This window comes from Onthophagus taurus, chromosome 6 (genome assembly GCF_036711975.1).
Source record: "Onthophagus taurus isolate NC chromosome 6, IU_Otau_3.0, whole genome shotgun sequence".
In the NCBI taxonomy this organism is placed as follows: Eukaryota; Metazoa; Arthropoda; class Insecta; order Coleoptera; family Scarabaeidae; genus Onthophagus; species Onthophagus taurus.
The window spans coordinates 18,221,720-18,239,238 of record NC_091971.1 but is presented as its reverse complement, the minus strand read 5'-3'; the positions used below and the strand labels follow the sequence as shown (position 1 = coordinate 18,239,238).

The 17,519-nt window shown below is 31.5% G+C and overlaps 2 protein-coding genes across 2 annotated transcripts; one reads left to right on the top strand and one right to left on the bottom strand.

The window, feature by feature from the left end:
- Nucleotides 1-2,460: 2,460 nt before the first annotated feature.
- On the bottom strand, nt 2,461-11,452 carry LOC111419611 (DNA polymerase alpha catalytic subunit). The gene is made up of 7 exons (XM_023052436.2): nt 11,341-11,452; nt 11,076-11,282; nt 9,969-11,017; nt 9,745-9,906; nt 9,289-9,694; nt 2,824-5,202; nt 2,461-2,770 (listed from the first exon to the last, which is right to left on the bottom strand). Exons 1-7 carry the CDS (start codon nt 11,348-11,350, stop codon nt 2,559-2,561), a joined length of 4,425 nt encoding a protein of 1,474 aa, XP_022908204.2. The 5' UTR covers nt 11,351-11,452; the 3' UTR covers nt 2,461-2,558.
- A 197-nt stretch (nt 11,453-11,649) lies between these two features.
- LOC111419612 (ribosomal protein L8) lies at nt 11,650-13,284 on the top strand. The gene is made up of 5 exons (XM_023052438.2): nt 11,650-11,714; nt 11,930-12,235; nt 12,424-12,627; nt 12,816-12,886; nt 12,953-13,284. Exons 2-5 carry the CDS (start codon nt 11,941-11,943, stop codon nt 13,154-13,156), a joined length of 774 nt encoding a protein of 257 aa, XP_022908206.1. The 5' UTR covers nt 11,650-11,714; nt 11,930-11,940; the 3' UTR covers nt 13,157-13,284.
- The last annotated feature ends 4,235 nt before the right edge of the window (nt 13,285-17,519 follow it).

Sequence of the window (17,519 nt, the reverse complement as noted above, 5' to 3'; positions counted from 1 at the left end):
TATATGTGGTTACATTTGTTCCCCGAGTCCCCGAAACACCCTGTATAAAGATAGACAAAATTTAATTCTCTTCAAAGTTTAAAACACCACCTATAATTAATTTGGTTAAATATTTCAAAAAATCCTAAAACTGCATACATCGAAAATCATAATGACTCTGGACCAAAAATGATAAAGATCTAATAAAAGATCAATATTATAATGAGAATCAATATATTCTTAATACATCTTGAATATTAACCATACAATTAAACTAAAATTAGAACTAACACTAGAAACTTTCGGGTTTTGCCGTGCGTCTTTTAATAAAAGGTTTGATGTTTCGGATGCCATGTTGCAACCTTCTTCAGAAACTGGTTCGAAGTGACGGATCACTTACTTAGTTTTAATTTTAGTTTAATTTACACCGGCCGTGAAAGCCTTCGTACTTATATTAACTATACATTTTCAAGACTTGTCAATGTATCGCATAAACTTGGAGATACTCATCAGACAATGATTTGATGACAATCAGCCGGGTACCTTTCAGCTTCTAATGATAACTGACCGACTCTTGTTATGTACAGACTGGTTCAAATTCGATGTACGAATAGGCTATGTATGTCCGAAACTATACGAGTTAGAAAAAAAAGTAGTTTACATGTCCCGTTTTTTTTTTAATAAATTCCAATGTCGAAAACGTCAAAGCGTTATCGTCTTTTGTTTTTCCCCTAGAGGCCAAAATTGAAAATATCGTAAAACCAGCAAGTGCAATTATCTTGGTTATTATTATAGGTGCAGTGTTATAGCTAAGACATTATATGACACCTTTTTATCGAGAATTTGATGACGTAGCCAAAAAAATTATTTCGGTTTTAGATTTTGAAATATTATGACAATTTTCATTTTTTTGAAATGGAAACAACCGCTGATTACAAAAATATAGGGTTTGACAGGTCTATTTCTTATTGTTTTAGAATATTCAATACAAAATATTAAATATTGGTAACTTTTTACCAATAATAGAGTGGCGTGACGAGAAAATTTATTCCATGTCTCATTTTCGAGATTTAGTATTAAACTTCATTTTTTTTATTACAAACCATGATTGGTCAAAAAAATCTGAGATAGCCTACGATAACATCGAATTTGAGACATCTTCTACTACTAGTCTATTAGTATTACGTCTCAATCAATAAAAACAATACATAATGAATAACAGTATTGGTCAGTTCCCCATATTAAAGTTTACTAATGGTAAAAGCACAATTTATGTCAAACGATTCTATTTCAGCGTCACGGACACTATGTAAAATAAAATAATTTCTCCTAGAATATTTTTCTAGATTTGTAAATCTTCGGCCAAACACTACGGTTGAGCAGGAAATGCAAAGGATGTTTCATTATCAAAAAGTGTTATTCAAAAAATAAAAATATGTACGAATTTAAATGCCGAGTTTAAAATATCGTCACTAATATTTGCAGACTGTTCCATGTGTTTAACGACTCGACTGTTCTAATACCTTACATAGCTTCCAAATAAGTAGGTAAACATGCATTTCCTCCGATGTAACGAGATCTTTGTCAATATCAACAAAGTTTTCCAACCCAAGTAATTTTTCTGTTGCAAATGGACCACCAACATGACTTTACAACCAATCAGCACCATACTGTTGTTTCATCGTAGTGATTCAGCAACGGTCAAATCGTATTCAAATGGAATCCAATAACGATGGTACTAATTTTTTCCCATCATCCGACTTTTTAATCAATTTTCCTAATATATTTTTACAGTAGTGAGCAGCAGAGTTGTCCACTAAAAGTAAGATTTTCTGTTTTCGTCCCAACTCTTCATCCCACAATAAAAGCATTTTATGTGATTCATCTTGATATGCTTCTAGTATTCCTTTCTGTTGATCCATATCGTAGAAGTCGCAGTTTTCGCAATATTTTTCTTCTACTGATTGATGCTTGAAAAATTTCACTTTGAATTTCAAATCAAATTGATACCCAGTAAACAAAGAACGAAAATTTCTCTAAATTTTAGGCACTTATAAGTTAGTTAGCCAACAACAAATGAATTCTAAGATGAAAATACTCTAACCTTAGAGTAATTTTTTTTTAACCAAACCCAATCGATGTACGTTATAGCCGAGTACGCTATATCAGCTAGATATTATAATATAAGCAAGGAAACTTTGAATGGACAGAGAAAAACATGCGTTATATAACTAACAATTTTCAAAATTTTATAATCAGTAGACATCGGTTTAATCCCTAAGGCGTTTTCGCAATGTATTCATTCTAAATATAATTAGATAATAATATTAGAGAACCTCTTATTTCCATTTACTTCTTCATTAGTCCTTACTTCTGTAACCCCACTTATTCTTTAAGACGTTCAGTGCAGTTTTCACCAACTTTGTGAGCACTGAATGTGTTAAGTTTAACTTTATGAAATGACGTGTCAAGAATAAAAACTTTACATACAAAAAAAATATATTTAATCTTCACTACAAGTATAAATTAAAATAGTTCTTTTAAAAATAAATCTCACATTAATAAAAAACAATACGATTTTACTCATCATCGTTTTCTTCAGGATCATCAAAATCTTCATCTTCAATTTTAGTTGTTTCCAATGTTTTTCCATTGTATTCTTTTTTATGCGCAAACGGCGCAAACATTTCTTCCAAATTTATAACATTAAAATTTGAATGTATCAACATTCTATCAACGGTTTCTTTTAAAGCATTGTAACCTACTTCTAATGATGAATTAACCAAATGTTCTTTAAAAAAAATAAATTAAATATGAAACATAATACATTTTTGTACAACTTACTTTTAGAATGTTTACCAACATCAACCAACTTTTGAAAATACATCAATTGCATATGAAGATCTTTAGCTGGATACTTAACATACATAACTGCTTCATTACACATTTTACAAACTGTATATTTATTGAATATTCGCGTTGAAACATGATTCGTGTCATATGTACAAGATGGATCCTCACATGTCATTTCAAATTGATAAAATTTTCTTATATATTTATTTATAGCTAGAGAAAGTTGGTTTTGAACGTTTCCTAAATAATCCAAAGGTCTGACACTACACTCTTGGTTCATACACTTATTTAAAAATGGTTGATTATCCATAATCAAATCGGTTATTGTATTCAAATGTTTACAAAAATAACACGTAAAAATAAAAGGCTCGCAATTTCGATATCGAATCTCATCATTATATTGAACCATATCATTTTTGTTGATTGAAGAGGATTCGTTATTATTAGGTTTCTTAAAATGTGTTGTATCCAAACCAAGCCAATTTGCAATTTGATATGAGTCTAATTCCGGTATTGGACTACATAATCTTGAAATAACAGGATGAATTTGTTGGGCTAAATAATATTTAACATCTAATTTTAACGTTGTTGAATTTTTAAATTCTTCGATGTGATAACCGCGTTGTGTAGCTGCGTTCGATGTTCCATCTTCGCATATTATATAAGGAACTGTATCGCCGTTTTGTAATTGTTTACCACCTTTAGAATTATAACGTAAAGCTACTTGAACGTGGGTTAAAGCATTCTTTTCTGAATATTCTTTAGGATTTTTTGTTAATTGTTTCGTAATCACCAAAAGGGGTAAAGGCACAACGTTTTCTTCTAAATCACTTTTTAATTTAGTTAAATGTTGTTGAACGTTTGTTATTTTTTCTTCAATGGTTTGGTCAGAAAGAATATGATTTAAAATAATTTTTCCCGCTTCTGCCGATAATTGGGACCAATCTCTACGAACGATATCTAAACCTTTATGTTCTTGCGCAACTTTAAGTTGCCCGTTTTTCATTTTTGAGAGTGTAACAGCTGCGTATTTCTTTTTCTTTAATAATAATAAATATTTAAAAACCCCATCGATGTCTAATTCAACCTGTTTATAAAGTTTATTGATTTCAATTTTGATTTTATTGCCAACTTTAAAAACTTGGTCGTAATCCAAACAATTCGTATTTATCATAATCGAATCGGTATCACCGTAAATGACTTCAAAAGTCATTTTTTCAACTGTATCTTTAGTGTTTGTTAAGATTTCTCTTCCTCTTTGCGTGATAAACGCTGCTAAATGTTTAGCGAAAAATCTCGAATTAGAAAAACCTAAACATCCATACATAGAGTTAGCAGTTAATTTTAAAGCTGTTTGTCTTATATTATATTGCATGTAAACATCTTTATTTAAATCTGGGTTTTTCATTAATTTTTTTACATCACGTCTACTTTCAACTAATTTTCTTATTTCTGTGGGTAAAACACCCGTATTTGCCATTGAAAAACTTATAACATCACCATTTTGGATTAACGTTGTAAAACAAACATTGTATTCTTGGATAATACTTGGATATAGCGAATTAAAATCCATCAATAAAATTAGTGTATCATAAAAACCAACTTTTGGATCTAAAACTAAACCACCAGAATACGTGGGTTTTTTTCGTTTTGATGCAGGTATTTCAGTATCGGTTTCATCTTTATTAACTTTCTTCATAAATTCTTTATCAGGAACCAAATAATCTTTTTCTGTGAACGCGTGTAATAATAAAAATTCGTTTCTTTCCGATCTACCACCTAATAAGGTTCGCGACATAACATTTCCCGCTATATTTGTTATTTGTAAAGCTAAAGGAATCACATTTAATTCGTACATGATTTTGAGTATAAACGCAGTATCTTGCATGGTTAGTGTGATTAATTTTAATAAATCTTGCGAATTTTGATACATCCTACCTATATCTTCAACTTCTAAACTTAATCGCGATCCATCTTGAACTTTTAGAACCGTTTGGCATAACGCGTCCAAATCATAAGATCGTGATTTAATAAGTTCGTGCGCTGAGACTTTAACATCGCAAACTAAACGACCGCAAAATAGTTCTTTTCCAAATTTTCCATGAGGAGGAATTGCACCCCTTTTAAGACGTCCCAATTTACTGAAATGGCGAATACCCAATTGGGTTAATCTATTACAAAAAAGATCTAATTGATATCCTTGTAAATCATGCCCAACAATTAAATCAGGATCGATGTTATTTAATTGATTTATAAAATATGTTAAAAGAGCTTTTTCACTATCCATTTTTTGTACTCGAGTACCTTTGTATTTTTGAAGGGAATCGTGAAAATTTAATGGAAGTGCTTTGCCATCAGGGCGTGTTATAACTGAAATTTGTTTATTATTAAATTAAATAAAACAAGAAAGTAACCCTTTAACGTAATTTGAATTTTAATGAAAATGCTAAATTTATGTTCTAAACCAGGGGTCTACACACTTTCCAGCGTTAGGCCCATTACCTATAATTTCTAGACTAGTCGCTAAATAACCACATAAAAAGAAAAATAAAGTAATGACTCATTAAGATCCGAAACTGTCATTGAAGAAGAAACTGGCTGATTGAAGACAGTCTTTACAACAGTTTCTAACAGATGAGAGACAACATAATGAAATTGAAAATTAGAAAAAGCCCAGGACGTGATTTAATCACGAATGAGATGACACTTCTAGCTCGAATACTTACACTCTTTAATAAAATCATAGAAAGTGGCAAGGTGTCCCAACAGTGCAAAAGTAGCATGACAATACCTATTAACAAAAAAAAGTTGGCAAAGGACAATAAAAATAGCAGAAGGACTACTATAGCGAAAGACTAGAGGAACAACAGATGTTCTTTATTAAGCAGATTACAGAAAAATCAATAGAATTCAATAATCACGCCTTTTTCTGCTTAACTAAAGCCTTTGATCGAGTTAAGAAACAAGACATTATTAACATACTCAAATATGAAAATATACTAGAGCAGATAAGATGTCATATATACTAACACTACCACTAAAATAAAAACCTGATAGAAGCTATTAAATCCAAACCAGGATACCAGATGGGGACCCAAAGTATTAACATAGTTTGCTAAGCTGATGACGCCATTTTAATTGCAAGTAACGAAGATGACCTGCAAAGGCTAGTGATAAAACAAAATGTATGGTAATATACAAAGTACCAAGACACTGCAAGTTGCAAATTGAGAACTCGATAATAGAACAGTTCATACATTTTGAATATCTATTAGTTGAAACTACAAGAACCACCGTGATCTATGTCGAGAAACATAAGCACAAGTGATCTAAGGGATACTGAATGGCGAAACAAATTTATGCATGTAGAAGGAAAAATGAAAATATATGAAGCCATGGTACGACCCATACTAACACATGGTACATATGATTATCTAATATATGATGGAAAGATATTCTGGACAGATGAGATGGTATTTCACCAAGACACTGTACTAAGAAGAGCTGTATTCTGAGAAGGAATACAGACAGGAGGCGAATAACAATTGGGAAGAGATAGACTGTGAGTCAGATATGTTGAAAGAGGAAATAGTAGAAGCTAAAAACTAATAAGGCCTCTGGAGCAGATCAAATCCAGGCAAAAAGTTTTTACAGCCGCATCTTTCAGCCCTCTGAAAAATTCCCAACTATCATGATCCACCTTCCAAGTTTAACGTTTCTAAACCTTTAGTTTTATTTTTAACAATGCCGGATGTGAATATTTGGAAATTATTATCTGCCAAAACAATCATAAATTCCAATAAAGGCACATTTCAATAAATTCTAGATGATCCTCAAGATCAAAAGAAGGTAGTCACAATAGCAGAAAGGAAAAAATGTGCTTTCTTATGCTGAAAGAGGATTATAAATGCGTAATTAAATAAATAACTAGAAGTTACAAGAGGAAATAGCAGTAATTGGACTGGGTGGAAAATATTATAGCAACAGTCAAAGATTTCTGCACACGAAGTTTTTACTGTATTTTATGTTTGGGTACATATTTCAAGTGTGGACAAAATTTTTATTTCTTGGCATTTTTTATCCACGGCTAATGAAGTCCCATGACAGTAATTTTTAATTATTTATCATCCCTGTAAGCATAATCATAGAAGCGCGACTTGGTCATAATGACCGAGTTGGTGTTATATTGGAGTCATTACTGGATTGCGGTAGAACCATGGTCATGGGCAATTAATATACTAGTTTATCATTGGCAGAACAGTTGCCAATGAATTGCAAATAGACAAACGCATCTAATTGGCACATTGAGGAAGAACCGCAAAGGAAATCTGCGCGAAGTGACACAAAAAAAAACTGCAAGGGATTATTAACTGTTATTTCTTGAAGAGATAAGCATAACATTCTTATGCTCTTTAGAAAGCACTAAGATTCTCAAGTTAAAGTATAAAATTGTGATACTTGCTTACAATAAAGGGAAATCGCAAAACAATTGCTTATGGTTTATGCAATGTTCTCCAGCTGAAGAAGTCCAAGCCGTCACATCAAGCAGAAATCGTTTTTCAAGTCATGAACTGACTGACAGAGAAACCTGAGTAAGATGTGTTACGAAGCGACAAAAACAAATCACGGGTGGCTTCTAACGAAGAACTTAAAGAGGATTCAAATCTACGATTAAGGAATCATCGCTATGATGTGGAGTGAAATCCTACATTATACTATCAAGATTTTTGTTACTGTAGGAAAAATATTCAAGCTAATATTTTATTAGCATCTGCGTTATTTTATTTATTTATTATTGAAACTTTTACTGAAAAAAACACTGGTTTTCTAAGTACTTTTGCTTTTATTTACTAAATCTATACGCAAGATATTGGCGGCTCTATTAGTTTACATGACCAATATTATTAGAGTGGGCATGTAAGATGCGTGGTGATTAAATAATTTTCTTGGCCATATAGACCTAGATGGCAGTCAACGTGTTAATAACCCTAACTATTGGCATAAGTACTTTACTGCAATTAAGCAGATTTCTCATCAACTGCAATTAGAAACTTGCGTAATAATCATGTATAGCGTAAACAAATCGCGCGACGAATCTTGCGATAATCGAAGATGTAGATAATTGGAATCTTAACAGTTGGATTTTTTTGGAAGTATTGTTTTCTGTATTTTTACAGCATGTACTACTAGCAACCAAAACTGTAATGTGGTCTATGCACAATGCTGCATCAGCACATTTTTGTCTGGGTGTTGAGTTTTTAAACATAACATATGGATATTTGTATTTTGATTCCCTTTTATCATCGTGTGTGCTAATGAATGTGTAAATGACAGTCGCACTTTAACGATGAAAGATTTAATTTATGTTTTTCAGTTTCTACCGGTTTCGGCGTGTTAATGCCATCCTCAGGAAACCACGTTATACGATTTTATGTTTTCTCTTTATATTATTTTATTTTCTCTTCTAATTTATAAAACCACGATGTTCTTTTTCGTCTGGGACTGATTTTAGGCGCGAATTCGAACAGCGAAAAAGAACATCGTGGATTTATAAATTAGATAAACTAATACAGGTTGATTTGAACATTAAAACGGTTAGAATAAAGGTTGGAAGAAGAGAAAATATGACATGTTTAATTTATATATTATTCCAGGTGAAAGCGAAGATTTGAGAAATCTGCATGAATTCTGAAGGGATATTTAATGGGTCAAATGGGTGTAATGATGTCAGAAACACCCAGATGTTTTGAAACGCTTTCTTTTAAGTGGTAGTTATTTCAGCATCTGTATTGCTTATATATTTTAATAAGACTTCTTAAATTAGAATTAAGTGTCTATCCGATTTTTATGACGTTTATTGGGTAATTATTGGGTATTATCAATAATTTTGGATTTGAACACTTTAAAAAGCACATTTGGAAAATTAGTAAACAAGTGTAACTCTTTTATGTAACCTTTGTAATCTCAACTGCATTGATAATGTTTGGTAACTACAAACCACATAAACCCCTACAACAAACCACCTTAACAGAAACCATTAACAACCATGTCAACAAGTCTTAAAACACTTCCAAGCAAAACTAATAGTTCAGACAAAGAAGCAGTAACGTCAAAGTATACATCCAATATTTTGTTATTTTTGAGCATATCCAGTACTTTTCATAGAGTATCAAATCATATACATAGATAACTATTAGAGCAAAAATATCAACCCAACCTAATAAGCTGTCATTTGAAACATCTAGCAAGGTTATTGATAATAGCCAAAACTGGAAAAATTTTATATCATGACATAAATTGTCTTTAAATCAATAAGAAGCCTCCAAAAACCACCTTTTTTTCATACAATTTGTGTAGTTTACTTTGCTGCATCACAAAATAACATCAAGAAAGTGTTAAAACAAGCTTACAAAAATTCTTATATGCGTTAAAGGGTTAACAAATAATTTAATTTACCACAAAAATGTTGTTGAAACGGCGGGTTTGGTGCTTGTTTATCAACGAAATATTTATTTTGCACCAAACAAGTAATCATAACAATTTCATTTTTGGCACTTCCAGTTTTTGTGTTATGACTAACGATTGTTCTTGTATTAATAGTGGCTACTGTTAATGGCGGAGGTGAAGGTGTGTTTTTCATGAAACTTTTAACACTTAAATTATTCGATGTGTTACAATTCACCTCATATTTACACCAACTTATTTTGTTTGATACAGATTCAGGCTCTGCCACTTCTAACCAACATGGACCTTTTATTTTTTGATCTAACAACAAAATTTCTAAGTAACTTGTATTTAAACCAAATATTTTTGAGTAAGTATTTCCTGATAAGAATTCTTCTGGAATTTGAGGTGATTTAGCCTAAAAAATCTTGTTAAAACTTTATACTCAACATTTTTGTTAATATTTACGGAATATCTGACTTCTAAATATTCAGATTGTAATGGAACATCTGGATCAAAAGGATAATTTTTTGTCGTTTTCTTTGATTTAAATGTATCTAATTTGATATTGTTATTAAATTCGTGATAAACATCTAATAAAGTAACTTCTTTGTTACAATCATTTTTAAACTTAAAAAAAAAGTCATTTTAATATAAAATAAGAAATGGATTCTTAGAAACAAATTTCTTACCGTTGGTCTAGGTAGCAAAAAAATTTTCCTCAAAATATTTCTTACAGCAACACAACAACTTACATAACTTTTAGCAACTTCACAATAAGTTTTACCAAATAAAAAGACAACTCCAGGTTGAATTCGACGATCTTCAAAAGCATCCCACCAAAAAAACCTAAAAACTTTTTTCCCATCTTCATTTTCCTGTAATGGAATGTTTCCACTTTCAACATTTACTATTGGAATATTTTCTTCTTGTTGATTACAACCCTCTCTCATTGTATTCCAACCTTCCAATAATTGTTCTTCTGTAATTGTTTCATCTTGCTCTTTTACAGATTTATACTCCTCAATTTGGGTCATATATTCATCATTTAATTGACTTGATTCAATATTAGTTTGAGAATTATCAATTTTTTGACTTGGTTCTTCAATATGGTTCGATTTAAGTGGTAAATTTTCATATCTTGGAGTTTTACTGTCTTCAAGTTGATCTAATAATTCAAAATCATTTGCATCAAAATCATTTGTATCAAAATCAGCTGCAATATCATCAAATGAATCTAAAGGTTCATCAATTGGTTTAGTAACATCTTTCGATTCAACTTTAGCATCAGATTTACTTTGATTATTTTGAACTTTTGCCAATATACTCTCAGATTTAAAGATTTTCATTGATGTTGGCTTTTCAATTTTCTTCATTTTCATTGGAGTTAATGTGACTTTGGGTGGTTTTGGTACAGAAAACGAATTCATGTAATTTTTAGCGGCTTGCTTTTCATTTAAAAGAGAAGTTTTATTACTGGTTTGATCTAAATCGGATTGATTTACATCAATTTCTTGAATAAGCTCTGATAAAATATCATCTTCCCCCAAATTAACTGTCTCTTTCTTTTTTGATGGCATACTTGATAACATGAATTGTAGATTTCCTCTGCCTGCATTTTCTGATACTGCTTTTCTTTTCTTCGAACTTGAACCTTTACTTTTTGAAGCAGCAGCAATTGAGGCTGAATCTAAATCATCATCGAAAATATCCCTACCATCTTCCACATATCCACTCCCATCTAATTAAAACATTAAACACATTAAATATAAAGTTATAAAAAAATATTTTTATCACACCATCATCGACAATCCAATTTTCTTCTTGCCTATTTAACACTTCTTTCGTATACTCTCTTTCATCTACAACCTCATACACATTTTCTATGTTATCAACTTCGTATTTATGCTTAGATCCCCTTTGTTTATGCTCTTTTAATTTTTGGAGAGCTGCGAAACGGCCAGTTTTATCCAACTTTTGTCGCTTTGCTCTTCCTTCTACTGCATCTAAGATATATTATGATGTTGATATAGTTTAAACTATAAGAAAATGAATTTATAATACCATTTTCCATGTTGTACGGCAAATCAGCTAAAATTCTTGATTAAAATAAAACTTTAAAATAACACATCTAGCACTTTAGAAATTGGCGGCAAACTTTTTAATTCTAACCTCAAAACTGGAATTTAGGGATTTTCTTGGTTGGTGTGTTTTATAAAAATTTATAGCGAAATTAAATATTCATACAAAGTATTTTATATTATATTATAGAACAAGTTATGTTATTACATAAGGAATGTTTTTTAAATTATAAATAACGATAGAATAAAACATAAATTATTAATTATTTTAGGGAAATTTATTTAGGTTGGTAACTAAATTTGTGAAGTGAAATCCTCTAAACGTCAACATCCTTTCATTTTCGTAGAGGCACGTCGGTAAGCGTAAATTTTTTATCATACATTTTTCCATTAAAATCTTCCATAATTTCACCCATCCACTTTAAAACTCATCTTCAATAAGTTCCATTAATTAATATAAACACCCATTATCTTTAATTTTAATCAATTTTATTGTTATTTAACCATAAAAACATACCTAGCGTATTTTTGAGGTTATGTTGTAACTTTGTTATTTTACAATTTTCTTTTAGCCTAAGTTAATATGGGTCGTGTTATTCGCGCGCAACGTAAAGGTGCCGGGTCTGTTTTCAAGGCCCACACTAAGAAAAGGAAGGGAGCCCCAAAACTGAGGTCTTTGGATTTTTCTGAAAGACATGGTTACATTAAGGGGGTCGTTAAAGGCATCGTCCATGATCCAGGCCGTGGTGCCCCGTTAGCTGTTGTCCATTTTAGGGACCCTTACAAGTTCCAAACAAGAAAAGAATTATTTATTGCCCCTGAAGGAATGTATACTGGTCAATTTTTATATTGTGGCAAAAGGGCTAATTTACAAATTGGTGAGTTATATAATTTTTTTTTCTTAATTGGTTACCTAAAGTAAATGATTTATATGATGATTTATTTTTTTATAGTCTTCTTTTCCCAACAGAAAAGTAATGGTGATACTTTTAATCTGATTTTTTTTTGTTTGAAATTTTTTAATCAAAGGGTTAGAATGTGATTTTAATGTTTTATTTATTTTTAGGAAATGTCTTACCTGTTGGATCAATGCCTGAAGGTACAATCGTATGTAATTTAGAAGAAAAGACTGGTGATCGCGGTCGGTTAGCTCGTGCATCAGGAAATTATGCTACTGTTATTGCTCATAATCATGATACGAAAAAAACCAGGGTTAAATTGCCATCTGGAGCTAAGAAAGTCATTCCATCCAATAACAGAGCTATGGTTGGTAAGTACATTTATTTTTTAATTATAATATCTAATTTAAGCAAAGTTTATGATGATTTCTATTTTATAAAACTGAATATAATTCATTGATCAGACATTATAGAGGCTCTTTCTGATGATTAAATATTAAAAACATAAATCAATAACATTAAGACATGTCATTAACTCACTAAAATTTATTTCTTATAGGAATTGTTGCTGGTGGAGGACGTATTGACAAACCAATCCTAAAAGCAGGCCGTGCTTACCACAAATACAAGGTAAAACACTTATATAAAGTTACATTTTTATTGTTTTATTAATTAATTTATTATTGATTATTGTAGGTTAAGCGTAATTGCTGGCCAAAGGTACGTGGTGTTGCTATGAACCCAGTAGAGCATCCTCATGGTGGTGGTAACCATCAACACATTGGTAAGGCGTCCACAGTCAAGAGAGGAACATCAGCTGGTCGTAAAGTCGGTCTTATTGCTGCTCGTAGAACGGGTCGTATTCGTGGTGGTAAAGTGGATACAAAGAAGGAGGATTAGACGATTAAGAATATCTAAAGAAGTGTTCAGGGTTGTCTTTGTATTTTATGTAATTATTAGGTTGACATTGTTTTGAGGTTTTTTAAGTTATAGTTGACATGGAATACATTGATAATTTTGAATTGAAATTGATTTTTTTTTGTAACCTTTATTACAATATAGGAAGTTCCAACTTTTACTTAGGTACTGTATTAGGCATAATATTAATTTTTAGTAGGGAAATTCAACTACCACTAAATTTCTATTGGCCTCAAATTAAAGATTTGCTGAGAGGAGTTGTTCTATTCATCTAATGATTTTGCATTACAATAAAATGTACCAATACAAGTTCCAAACAAGAAAATGATTATTATCCCAAAGGAAATGTATGCTGGTCATTTTTTATTTTGCTGCAAAAGCTAATTTACAAATGGTAAGTTATATTCTATTTGTTTATTTTTATTTTGGGGGTTTGCAAGATATGATGATTTATTATTATTAAGTCTTCTTTTCCCAACAGAAAAGTAATGGTGATACTTTTACTCTGATTTTTTTGTTGGAAAAATTTGTTTGTTATAAATGAAGGGTTAGAATGTAATTTGAGTTTTTGTTTGTTTTCAGGAAATGTTGTTAATAATCATAATATGAATAAAATGGTTGAATTGCTATCTGGAATGGTCATTTTATCTAATACACAGGCTATAGATTATGTTGGTAAGTACTTTTTTTTTCTTAATTATAATATGTAATAATAAGTTTATGATGAATTCTATTTTATAAATCTGAATATAATTCATTGATCAGACATTATAGAGGCTCTTTCTGATGACAAAATATTTACATACATATAAATCAATACTATTAGGTGATATTTATTAAAATAATTTATTTCTTACAGGAAATGTTACTGGTGATGGTCGTTTCAATGAGCAAATGGTTTGGTTATAATCTCAGTAGGGGATCCTCACCATGGTGATACACATTCTATATTTATGGTTGTAAAGTTGATATGAAGAAGGTCTAAATTGTTTTGTTTTTTATGTTATGGTTGATAGAGGGAATACATTGATGATTTTACATTAAAATTTTTTTTATAACCTCCAATTTTGAGCCTAGGCATCCTCTAGAAATTTCCAGATATTTTGTAATGGTGCTATTCTTAAACCTACTCTTTTTCTATAAATAAAAGAGGTATATTTTGTTCATAAAACAATTTTATATATATATTGAAGATAGGTTATAACAAGCCACTGAGACACTGGTAAAAATGCTCATTATAGACCAAGTAGGGGCCCATATATGTAAACTTGTATGTTTATGTTAAAAGTAATCCCCAGTGATTAAAAAAAACGGGAGATACATGTCTTTTAAGATAAATACAATTTTTATTTTGTACATTTATAGTGAAAAATTTATTTACTACCGGTTCTGATATTGTCAGCATCATTTAATGTTTAATACCTTCAATATATGATATACAGTATGTAAGGTTAAAAACATATTCAGCAGGAATTATTACACAGGTGTCTCCGAAATGCGTGTACAACGCAAGACCGCAGATTCCTTGGCTCAAAATAGGTCGATTTAAGTTATCTATATCCAAAGTTGCTTCGTTTCGCCGCTAGAGGACTTCAAAGTTAGCAAAATAAATTCTGTTATTTTTTTCGCTTATTCTTTTGTTATTTATTCGAAAACGCGTAAATCAATTTAAACCATTTTTCAGGAGTGAGTTCCTAAGTTCTTCAATTAACATCTTTTTATGGTTTCCAATACAATTATAATTAGAGACACAGAAATAATGGAAAAGTCATTTTTTCAGTTGATATTACCCCATATTTTTTTTACTGGTCAGGCGACAATTACATTATTATTATTTCTGAATAGCTCATTTAATACTGAAACTTTCTGTCTCTTATAATAGGCCCCATACACCTCCAAACAAATTGAGCAACAATCGTTGGTTGTAGAAATTCAAAATTTTTGAAATAGTTGCGCAACCAATTATATGGGGTTTGTAAAGGGACAGAAAGGTGCATCCATAAACATTTTCGCAGACAGTCGGTCATTGAAGGCAATGAGAAGGCGGACAAGCTGGCCAGAGAGGCAGCGAAAACGCCCTTCATTGGACAACCCGGTTGTGGACTACAAAAAAGCCACCTAAAACAAATAATCAACAGTTGGGAGGCCTCAAAGGTAGCCTTACGCTGGAAAGAACTTCCAGCTCACAGACAAGCAAAAAGTATGGTCGCAAAACAATACCAAAGAGGTTTTATGTCTCAGCAAAGGGGACATAAGGACCTGACCGGCCACGCGCCCCTAAAATACCACCTCTTCCACATTGGACAAGCTGAGAATCAAACTTGTCGACTTTACAATGACGAGTCAGAAACGGCTGAACATATACTCTATAATTGCGTCGCCAGAGGCCGTCTAAGACACAACATTTTCGGTAAAGCTCTTTTGACACCTACCGACATAAAGGAACAAAACCTTAGAGCAATACTAAGGTTCATTAAGGACCTACATTTGCCCTAAAGTTTTGGAGGGCTAAAGTTACAATAGATCTTATACGACGCAGAGACGAGAGGGGCCGCTCCACTAAGCCCGGCAGCAATAATAATAATAATATGGGGTTTGTACAATGACGACAGTTTCTTTTCACGCGTGTTAGTAGAAAGTGGTGATATTGCTTCACTGAATGTTGTGTCTTGTTTCGCCAAAAATAGTGGGATCCACTCGTAAATAACTCAACTTAAGTTCTTTGAGAAGATTTGCGTGACTAAAAAGTGATTTTTTCTTTAGCCACTCTTTCATCCATACTCTCTGGTTCCTTTTTCTTTTTCTAACACCATCTTCCGAAGCAACAGCAATTATTGTAGCTAAACAGGCTGCTTCGTCAGGCGGCATATTTCCTTGCGTGCAGTATACCAGCAACAGAATTTATATAAAATTGTATATGGCTATCCTTATTTGCACAATAACCTGTTGTGCAACCTCAGTTTACGCAATTAGTTTACAGGTGTATGGGGCTTATAACATAAGCAAGAAAAAAGGTATTTTTAAATATTTGCAAGCCTTGTTTGTCATTGCAATTACAAAACCTCATCGTAGTTGCCACTGATGTAAGAAGCAACTTTGGATATAGATAACTTAAATCGACCTATTTTGAGCCAAGGAATCTGTGGTCTTCCGTTGTACACGCATTTCAGAGACATTTGTATAATAACCTAAATCGAAAAAACATTCAAGAATATATTAATAAAAAATTATACTTTTCTTAAATAATTCATCTGTCTTAAAAGAGGACAAAAACAGCCTGTAGAATATTTTTGTTGCATCACATATGGACAGGACATACATTGATTATTATCCAAATATATGGTAACAGTGTATGTAACATGTCGGATTCGTTACACTCATACCTTATTATACGGCGATGATACATTCCTCGAAAGTTGGCCGTAAAACGAAATGGGCTATAACGATACCTGACGATCCTACATGTGTAGTACGTATAATATGTGTAAACTCAATTACACATATCGACTAGAAAAAAAACTTCAATTTTTATTTAAAATACTTTTTTATTTTATTTCATCAATAATAAAATATTTTAAATATAAATCCAATTTCCGTTGTTTGTAGACCAACATTGAAAAATTTGTCCAAAGTTTCTTGTTTTGCATTCCTTTCCTTTTCTCTTTTCAACTCCTGGTAGCAGCTTACAACTGTGGTAATACCACCAGAAACGTTGATACTGCGCTCTTTATTGGTATCATTTTGAAGAAGGATGGAAGACTTTTTATCATCCAAGTTTTTTTGTTGGATCTCCAAACAACAGATAATCTTTCATTGAACCAGTAAGAATATTGTTGGCAAATAAATTTGAATTGACCTTTTACTTCCAAACCATTCTTTTCTAAGAAAACTTCATATTTCTCTTTAAAATCTTTTTCAAACTTTGTAATTTGGTAATTTTGAAAATACATAACGACAACAATTCATTATCGTTTCTTTTTTAACATTTATCCATGCATTGTGGAACATGATTACGCCATCAAGAACGTCTATTTTTAATTTTTTGGTTAGATCTATAGCTTCTCTTCTACTAACTTAAACAATAACTGTCGCTAGTAAAAGAAAGGTATTCACAGTTGAATTAGGCAGAAAGTAAGCTAGTTCAATACACTTTTGGAACATATAAAGTCTCCACGACTTGTTGTAGATGGTTGACCAAAAATGCATTTACTAATTTTATTACTTTCATTTGCTATTGTTTTGTAAAATCATGGTAAAAATCGGAGTAACTCTTTGGCCTCTTTTCGAATAAAACCATTGTATGAGACCTTTATCAATATAAGTGCCGATGGTGCCCAAATGCTGC

What these genes read in the sequence shown, in the direction of transcription:
- LOC111419611 (XM_023052436.2), bottom strand. An exon ending in TTTTGCTACCTAGACCAACG is followed by an intron (nt 9,907 to 9,968) that starts GTAAGAAATTTG and finishes TTTTTTTTTAAG; the next exon opens with TTTAAAAATGATTGTAACAA. An exon ending in TGTTGGTAAACATTCTAAAA is followed by an intron (nt 2,771 to 2,823) that starts GTAAGTTGTACA and finishes TTTTTTTTAAAG; the next exon opens with AACATTTGGTTAATTCATCA.
- LOC111419612 (XM_023052438.2), top strand. Translation starts at nt 11,941, where the DNA reads ATGGGTCGTGTTATTCGCGCGCAACGTAAAGGTGCCGGGTCTGTTTTC. An exon ending in AAGGGCTAATTTACAAATTG is followed by an intron (nt 12,236 to 12,423) that starts GTGAGTTATATA and finishes ATTTATTTTTAG; the next exon opens with GAAATGTCTTACCTGTTGGA. An exon ending in GTGCTTACCACAAATACAAG is followed by an intron (nt 12,887 to 12,952) that starts GTAAAACACTTA and finishes TGATTATTGTAG; the next exon opens with GTTAAGCGTAATTGCTGGCC.